The sequence below is a fragment of the Arachis ipaensis genome, chromosome B08 (assembly GCF_000816755.2).
Source record: "Arachis ipaensis cultivar K30076 chromosome B08, Araip1.1, whole genome shotgun sequence".
Lineage (NCBI taxonomy): Eukaryota > Viridiplantae > Streptophyta > Magnoliopsida > Fabales > Fabaceae > Arachis > Arachis ipaensis.
This window is the reverse complement of record NC_029792.2, coordinates 15,509,550-15,519,545: the sequence shown is the minus strand read 5'-3', so window position 1 is coordinate 15,519,545 and position 9,996 is coordinate 15,509,550. Positions and strand designations below refer to the sequence as shown.

Sequence of the window (9,996 nt, the reverse complement as noted above, 5' to 3'; positions counted from 1 at the left end):
GAAAACAGTTATTTGATTATTAATTCATTATTTTTGTCAAAATTTTCAAATTTTTTATAGCTCTTTCACCTTTTTTATCTTTTAAAATTATCTTTTTAGACACTTGAATTTTTCGAGTACATTTTAAATGATTTAATCTATATTTTAATTTAAATTTGTTCGATAAGAAATCCAAATATGTCCTAATTATTATTGTTGCGAGCAGCCACGATTATAGAGTTTTATACTGCAATTTGGAAATAAAAAGAATCCTAGGACAAGTTTGAAACTAGATTATCATTATCCTCTGAATTTTTATAATAAGATTCGAAAAGTTCATAGTTTATGTTTTTAAATCTATTGAAAATTGTTTTTGAAAAGGTCAAATACCAGACTTTTGTTATATGGGCCGGGATCCAATTAATGCATTCGACTAAGGGTTTAGGGTGTGTTTGGCAAACGCGTTGGTGAAGAAAGAAGTGCGTTTGAACTTCTTGAAAGTTTCATTTTTATGTTTGGCAATTTTTTTCTTTCTAAACGCAGAAACGATTCTGCCTCTCTAAACCCACGTTGAGGAGAAGAAGCTAAAATTTGTAGCTTCTACGGTTCACGTTCATGGTTGCTGATTACCTTTAGAAAATTAGGTGAGAAAATTTTTTCTTTTTTACCAACCTTACCCTTCATTTTTAGTTCTCTATCAGTGATGTATAAGTTGCTCTAACAGTTGAACATATGTTAATTGTAAGTCTTAATACATTATAGTGTTGCCATAGGTAAGATGAGTTTATGGCTGCTTGGACAATATCTTGGCGAGACCCATTAGAATTACAGGTAGAATTTGCTTGAAGTCACCATCTAAAACCACAACCTTTCCTCCAAATGGTAGTTCTGGATTATAGTAAGGCTCAAACCTAACAATGTCCCTTAGACATCTGTAGAGAGCTTCATACACAACTTATTCAACATCGATGCCTCATTCCATATAACAAGTTTTGCTCTGCAAACCAGTTTAGACAATGAGGTGCCTTGCTTAATACAACAAACCGAGTCTTCATTTAAGTTCAAGAGTATCTTAAACTTTGAATGTGCAGTGTGTCCATTTGAAAGTAACAAAGAAGTAATACCACTAGATGCAACATTTAGAACAATTTTCCCTTTGTTCCTTATAGCCGCTGAGAGAGTGTTGTAGAGAAACGTCTTACCGATTCAACCATACTCATAGACGGGAAAAAAAAGTCACATTGATTTCCATTTACAGCATTGATAATCACCTCGAATACAATTCTTTGATCTACATAATACCCTTTTATATTATATTATTACAGATAACTTGATTACACTCAATAGACACACAAATCCTTTCTCCAGTTTAGTCTCTTATTTCTAACATGGTATCAGAGCCATGGTATCCTCCTTGAAGAAGATATATATGTTGTTTTCCTTGTGGTGAAATCACCGTAGTTTTTGCATTTTTTTCTATGCCATTCTTCTTTCCCTTTTGTCACTCCTTTTATGCTTTTTTTTCCCTCACCGATTAGCCTATTTTCTCTGTCTTGTGTTTTTTTTCGAGTCGAATGATCAAATACCATTGTCATCTGCTGCTTACCTATTCTCATGAAGAAATCATATAGTTTTCGCTCTCTTTCGGCAGTTCCGTCTGTGTTTTCTCGTGGCAGTTCCTTCTGCGTTTCGTCTGTGTTTCCTTGTGCCAGTTCCGTCTGCGTTTCGTTCCGGCAGTTCCGTCTGCACTTCCTTTAGACAAACGGCAGTTCCGTCTGCGCTTCCTTCAGACAAGCGGCAGTTCCGCCTGTGCTTCCTTCAGACAAGCGGCAGTTCCGTCTACGCTTCTTTCAGACAAGCGGCAGTTCCGTCTGCGCTTTCTTTCGTCAGTTCCGTCTGCACCCGTTTTAGAGAGTTTATGCATTTTTTTTTCTTTTTTCTCTTTATTTCGTTGTTTTAAATAAGTTTCACTTGAGTTTGAGGGAGGATGTTAGAATATAATTAGGATCAATTAGGGTTATTTAATATATCTGAATATTTATTATAGGAGATTACGTCTTTATTATTACGATTCTCTTAGTACCTATAAATATCCTTTTATATTGTATCATTCTAGACAATTCAAATAGACAACTTGAATAAATACACAAATTCTTTCTCCAATTTAATCTCTTATTTCTAACAGTTGTAACCAACTATTGTGCAGAACACGACGTCAAAGTTCAATTCATCCATGATTAACCTATTATCTAACTCTTCAATAGTGTCAAAACTTGAAAAAGGTATCCCGTCAAATTCTTTAAGTGATCTACCGGCGTGTTGGCCTATAATTTTTTCTCTATCTTTAAAAAAATTAGATTCATTATCTTGAATTTAGACATAAATTACTTGCATTTAATAAATTAGACACAGATGTAATAATTCAATAGTTTTAAAGTGATTTACAAATATTTTAAATTTGAATTTGATTAAAATTTTCGTCCAACACTTTTTCAATTTTTATTGTTTTATTAATTTTAATGATGTGTCACATGTTTATATCATATGAAGCTCCACTTATCAATTATATAAACGGCCACTTAAGGTGTGTTTGGCAAACGCGTTGGTGAAGAAAGAAGTGCGTTTGAGCTTCTTGAAAGTTTCATTTTTATGTTTGGCAATTTTTTTCTTTCTAAACGCAGAAACGATTCTGCCTCTAAACCCACGTTGAGAAAAAGCTAAAATTTGTAACTTTCACGTTTCACGTTTATGGTTGCTGATTACCTTTAGAAAATTAGGTGAGAAAATTTTTTCTTTTTTACCAACCTTACCCTTCATTTTCTGTAGTTCTACAGTATTTCTTTCTACTTTTATCATTTCCTATACTATTTTTTATATGTATATTTTTTATGAATTTTTTTATTTTTGTTTGAATTTGTTTATATAATTTTTTATTTATTTTATTGTATTTTTTTATTCATATGATAAATATTGTTGATTTTTTTTATTTTTTGTAGTGCTATAATTTTTCAGGTATTTTTATTAATTTTGAGTAATTACCCAAATCAGTCCCCGATTTTAGAATCGGACATTTTGGTCCCCAAGAAAAATTAATACACGGATCAGTCCCCAAGGTTTTACTCCGACAGACAAATAGTCCCCAGTTCATATTTTCCGGCAGAGTAATTACCCATATCAGTCCCCAAAGATTTTAAAAACGGTCATTTTAGTCCCCAAGAAAAACTAATGTATAAATCAATCCCCAACTTTTCTCTCTGTTAGACATAATAGTCCCCCGTCCAAAATTTTATTTATATAATAAATATTTTTTATATTATTTTTGTTAGGTTCTGTTTTTGCATGTATATAAAAAAATAATTTAAATTGATGTCTCTTTTAGTAATTTTTCATCTAAAAGTGATTTTGAGTAGTATAATGCAAACAACATCTATTTTGCTATAATCAATTTTGATACAAATATTGTCAAACATAAATCACGTTAACTCAAACTTACTTTTCATCAAAATCAATTTTATAAAATCAATTTTATGCAAACTCACTTTTTGCAAACTGAAATCCAAACACACAATATATAGTGGTTTGGGTGCACTTCCATTTTGACATGGTTAATAAATGCAAAGACAACTTTTGTCATCGTAATATACGAAGGTGCTTTGGGCAGGGATTGATGTCCTTATGCCCTATCAAAAATAGTTCAATCTGACCCCTATTTTATATTATATTTATTTGAATGACCCTCAAAAGGTGTGATCTTTTATTAGAACAAGAAAAATGATCTCATTAACGACTATCAAGGGTAATGGTAGCTAGGTCAGTTAAAATCTGCTACTACTATTAGTGAAAAGTTGAGTTTGTTTAGTTAAAACAGCTCAGCAGCTATGCTACTATCAGTACTATGTGTGTTTGTGCATGGCACGTCCTGTATAGCCTAAGCTAGCTATATATATTGTCCATCACCCTTCGTTGTAAATCTAACTTACTACTTGCAATACAAGCTTTCTACGCCTTTCTCTCTGTTTTTCTGAATTCTGTTCTATCTCTTAATGTTACCTTATGATCATGTCTTCTACTCACTTGCATTGATTCATGCCTCAGACCATGAATCCTTTCAACGACTAATCTTGGAGTATACTAGAAGCTTGAAATCACTAACAAAAACGAGAAAAATAATTAAACAACCATGCTCCAAACTCTTTTTTTTTTCCCGTTAAATTAAGAAGGTAGTAATAACTGAATGGTATAACCTTACTTAGCTTTTTGCAAATAGCAAATTAAGAAAAATAGAGAAGAAGATATATAAAATATAACACAAACAATCGATAAAGAGAAATTAAACATCATACATGTCACAACGTGCACAACAGACGCAATAATTTGTTAGAGTTATTTATTTAGAACAAATGTTAAACGATTTATTTCTTGAGGAAACTGCTACACGATGATGGGGTCCAAAAGCAGTGCCATGATGTCATCGTTCAAAAGTTCACAATTGGTGTATTTATCTTCAAAGTTTGCATATATAAACTCACATATGCGAGCCAAGTTAACAATGCAATCAAGGATGGGTCTTGGGATTTCCTCGGTTAACTTGAGATACTCTTCGTTCATATCCTTCCAAGAATCATTGATATCCTTTTTGATGAATTCATAGGCCTCCTCTTCTGAAAAGTTATACTGCTTCATGCAACTTTCTACTGCAGAAGCAACATGTTTCCTTTGTTGTTCAAACTACACATGTTGATCAAATTTAAAAAGCAGCAGTTAATTATAAGCGGCATTATTCCAAAATTTATAAAACTAAATTAAAGTAATTTTAGTGTATAAACGTTATAAAATATTTTATACAGTTTTTCATTTATATCATTTTTTGGATGATTATTTAAACAGCCAATATTAAAAGAATTTGGATCCTCAAAAGTTTGAATTTCACTTTAGAGAGTAAAGTGTGATCTTCTATTCTTAAATAATTTCTCTTTTATATTTATTCTTGGTCCCACCTATGAAATCAATGATGAGAAATCACACTTTACTCCCTAAAGTGAAATTCAAACTTTAAAAGATCTAAATCTATATTAAAAATAGTTATTTTTATTGACATAATATTACGTAATTGTATAAAACTTTGTGTATGTTTACAGTGTATTAAAATTAAATTATATATATACCAAACTAATTAAATAGAATTAAAAAAATTAGAAAAATCTCTACCTTATGTGAGGACAAATCATTTGTTAGTCTGCCAGCAAATGATGAGGCTTTTAAGATGAAGGGAATATTAGAAATCCAATCAAACATTTCTTTGGATGCAAATTCTCCAAGAGCAATGAACACTGTTGTGAACCATGGGCTTCCTGAAGTGAGAATTCCGTTAATCATGTACTCATCATATGTTGGAATGTAGTCCTCATGGCACCATTTTGCTTCAACCATGTAAGCTTGTACTATATTAGAAAACTGCAGGTATAATAAAGTTATTTATTTAATTAAAGTGATTATTAATTAATAAACCAATAAGTCTAATGAATGAAAGCTTACAGCCTGTTTAACATGTTGCAACACTAAGTTTGAGTCTCCACCCACATCATTCATGAAAACCTCTATTTCCATCCAGCATTCCATGATTGCATTAAAAATAACTTTAAAGCAATCCGGAAGAGACTCAATGCATTGAATATCCCATCTGAAAAATAAAGGGGCTAAAAATTAAGAAAAAGTGAAAAAAATCATGGGACTGAAAAGTGAAAAGTGATTAAGATTATTATGCAACAAAGATATTTTTTTCCCTTTATTGAGATAGCATAATATAAACACTGGTGAATTCTTGTTCTAAAATCAGACCTTTGGATTGCTTTGGTGAAGAGTTCAAGTTCTTCAACTGTGCCATAAACATCAAAAGTATCATCCACAAGAGAGATACATATAGCCAATTTGGTTATCATTTGTCTTCCAGTGCTATATTTAGGCTCAGAGTTCGTAGCAAAAGGCCAAAAGAATCCTTCAACTACCCTATCTCTTGCATAAGGAACCTTTGTTGCAAAATCTAATTCTCTCCACCACCTGTAATACAACTAATTAGGCCATGTCATGACGGTTAATTATAGGAGTTCTTTTTATTATTTATATTTTGATAATTAATGAATGCTCTATTTTTTAATAACTTTCATAACTCAATGAACAAATCATTATCTATTTCTTCATTATAAGAAAATAACAATTTGTTTTCTATCTTCCACGTACTCTAAAGCAATCAACTAAGGTTGTTACTTTTATGTTTATTTTAAAAAATAAAAAGAAACTAGTACAACATGCAAATGCTCAAAATAAATAAACTTGATGAATTCGGGCAATTATAGAAAAAAACTAACTAGGAGAACTTGAGTAGAAGTATAGCACTTACTTGGTGTTGCTACCAATTTCTTTTTTATATAATTTTTGTACCATATTGAAATCCAATTTTGCCAAGCTTAGAAGATCAACCTTGTCACACGAAGGATTTTCTTCGTAAAAAGACATATATGACCTTGCCTTCATTCTTGGAATTGCCTTGTCAAGAGGTTGTTGTAAACTTTGATTGACTTGGTTAGCAAGAGATGGGCTCAATTGATTGGTAATGGACTTAAGTTTATTGTATGTGAATTTATGTGCTTCCTCTAATATATCTTCTCCATGAACTCTTAACTGTGCAGCCTCATACAAGCTCCACATTCTTTCAACATCTTGAGCAACAATTATTTCATCGAATTCTCCTTTTTTATTCTTGAATTTGTTGAAAACATCTGTATAATTCATATTTATACTAACTAGTGTGAATCCATAATTAATAAATTGGTATCTTTTTATATTGTAATGATATATATAAAAGATAAAAAAATTAGTTCTATATGTACCTGATGAAATGTTATATCCTTTTTGTCGGAGCAAACGAAAAAATAATGCAGTAAAGTGAAGGTCACATTCTTCTATAGCAAGATCTTTGTTAATAAAATCATTGTGGATGTGTACTAATATTCTGTCAATCTCATTTTCAAAATGATAAGATATACTCAATCGTTGAATTGAATCAATTAAGCTTAATCTTTGTAAGATATTATTATCATTAGAAAGCAAATTCATCTTCACTTTTTCTTTATGCATTTGAACTTCTTGTTTCATGATTTCGTTCACTTCCTGCAAAGTTTTCAATTTAATATTTAGTTCAAATGCATGAAAAATTAACAAATAATGAGAGTAAGTCATATCTCTTTACATATGATCAACTATTCAATTTGATCTAAATTTATTATGACATTTCTTTTTTCTTTTAGAGATAATAAAAATCGAACACTAAATCATTCAATCATAGATATTCTGATATAATATAATGATATTATGATACTTTATTCAAAATTTAAGCCAATAAAAAAATATATAAATAATTATATTTCTAACAAAATTATTATATGATGATTTGTTGAGAAAGTTATAGCTTCGATGTAACACTTAAATATAATCAGATACAAATCAGACTGGTACTAGTAATAATGTTTTATGTTTCAGTTATTATGCATATCATTTCTCAATTTAATTTGGTTGTTAAATAAATTTTTTAAGTTTTCAGTATTAAAAATAGAAAATTTTTGTGAAAGCAAATATTTACTAAAGTTGCTTTTCAGTTTTCAGTATGAGTTAACTTCCACAAAGTTATACTATATATTTTTGTTGTTATGAAAAAAATATAACGTAAAAGATTGAAAGTTGTGCCATTTTAATAATAAGTAAAGAAGAGTTTTTATTTGTTTGATAAGAAAACAAAAACGTAAGTTAAAAATATAAAAGTCAATATTAAAATGAATCATATTTTTTTCTCTTTTCAACTTAATTAGGTTATCTTCATTAATTAAAAAAAAAAACAAATAAAAAAGAAAGAAAGAAAGTATATTATTAAAAAGACAGTCTAATGAATAAATATGTTAATGCAAGATTTCGAAAAGAACTCCATTCAAAGAGTGTATTATACACAACCGAATCTAATAATTATTTTCGTGGTTATTTTCACAGTTTGAACTCGATCTTGACTTTGAAATCACATGGAAATAATTCAATCATTACTTTAAAATTCTCTTTTAAAACATATGTATATATAAACTAAGAGTTTAATTTAGATACTGACTATGTAAAGCGTTTTGTATTATCGTGTAATTATACCTGTTCTTTTAGATGACCACTCACACGATCAATGTAAAATATAGTTATTTTTACTGATGTAATATTGTGTAATTAGATGCACGTGAAAAACTATTTTATACTGACAGTACATTAAAATTAAATTCATAAACTAATTATGTATTTTCTTATAACAAAATATGAATTTAATTTTAATATACTGTCAGTGTAAAACATCTTTATATGTACATCTAATTACATAACATAATATCATAAAAAAATAACTACTATTTTTATGAACTGTGTGAATAGTTATTCAAAAAAATAAATATGATTACATAACTATATAAAACATTTTACACTATGATATCAATACATCAAAATTAAACTCAACAAAACAGATATCCAAAAATATACAAAAAGTTATGGAAATTTTTGGGATTACATTTGCATACTAGAAATACAATATAGATAACTTGTTTTATACAACTAGGGATCCCGTCCATATATATATAACTATCATTCTTGTTAAAGACACTTACCCAAGCATTATTTTGAGTTTCTGGCGTAGAAGTGATCAGATATATACTATCCGTATTTTGAATATATGTATAAGTTTAACAATATACTGATATTTCATCATACAAAATTAAATAAGATACCAAGGATTCAGAATCAGCGTATTTTTGGAAAGTATCGTGCCAAATGCTAGGAGCAAAATTTGCAGAGGGTCGCTTTGAGTTAGAAGGGGCAGGTTGACTCGAAGTCATCACTGGAACTGAAGCTGAAAGAGATATGTATAGTATTGGGTAATGAACGATATTAAGACGTTTACAACCAATAATTATATAGAATATGGTTCACTAATGCAAAGGGAGATGAGTTAATGTCCCTAGCTGGATGCCCATTTTTAAATGTGAAGATTGTGCATGTGACCCCAAGTGGATAAACAAGATTCCTTTTTATTTTGTCTTGTTAAAAAGTGAGTGAATTCTCTAGCCATTCCTCAATTATTAAAGAATTGCATATCCTTTAATCTTGAATAGTATTAACTATCTTTAACCTTATAAATTAGTTAATTGAATAAATGATCATTTGTACTCATGAGAGATGAAAACGCTGACATTTGTATCTATGATTGTAACACCCTAACTACCAAGGCTCACGCTTCCGGCTGCGCGACTTTGATAGCTCGGACATTACGACGACACTTATACTATTTAATACTAAAATATGAGTCTGTTTAAAACTTTAAACCGTAATACCGCTCCCAAAAATACTTTCGTTCGATAACGTACATCCACAAATACCATACAACTTACAACAACTCACAAACAGTACATCCATATATATACATAAATATATATAAATAACTTTACAAGCATTAACCAATACAATTCCTATCCCTCTTACAGAATATAACAAGATAAAGGCGAGGGTACAATAAACCATAACTAAAACAATACAGAGCATCTCAACAACAACTAAATAAACTCTTCGTGACTTCAGCACCCATATCCTGAAAGGGAAAAAATGTAGGGGGGTGAGAACATCATCCTCGAAAGGGTTCTCAGTAGAGGGTTTTTGGAAATTACTGTAATAGGATACGTGAAGATAAACCGTACTAGTGATTAATAATCGTCTTATGCCTCCTTTTCAAAAAAACGGTTTACAATAAAGGTAAAATCTGAAAATCTTTTCTGAAAAAAGAACCGTTCAATTCTCAAAAACTCAAAGCCTTTCAAAATGGTTTATCTATGCGGAACCACAATAGCCCTTCATATTTTATTCCAAACCAGAAACACAAAACCGAAATCAACCATCGGTTCATCTCATTCCAACCACGGCCCTAGGCCCAAACAATCCAACAACAAC

The 9,996-nt window shown here is 30.1% G+C and overlaps 1 protein-coding gene across 3 annotated transcripts; it reads right to left on the bottom strand.

Moving 5' to 3' along the window:
• Positions 661-9,026, bottom strand: LOC107614173 (probable sesquiterpene synthase). Of its 3 annotated transcripts, XM_021108992.1 has the most exons (8): positions 8,784-9,026; positions 6,867-7,146; positions 6,377-6,755; positions 5,818-6,036; positions 5,515-5,659; positions 5,188-5,433; positions 4,389-4,707; positions 661-671 (listed from the first exon to the last, which is right to left on the bottom strand). In XM_021108992.1, exons 1-7 carry the CDS (start codon positions 8,889-8,891, stop codon positions 4,411-4,413), a joined length of 1,674 nt encoding a protein of 557 aa, XP_020964651.1. In that variant the 5' UTR covers positions 8,892-9,026; the 3' UTR covers positions 661-671; positions 4,389-4,410. The 3 variants fall into 3 exon arrangements, with proteins under 3 accessions (XP_020964651.1, XP_016171890.1, XP_016171891.1); XM_016316404.2 differs by lacking the exon at positions 661-671 and having other exon boundaries at positions 4,357-4,707; XM_016316405.2 differs by lacking the exon at positions 661-671 and having other exon boundaries at positions 4,357-4,707; positions 8,664-9,024.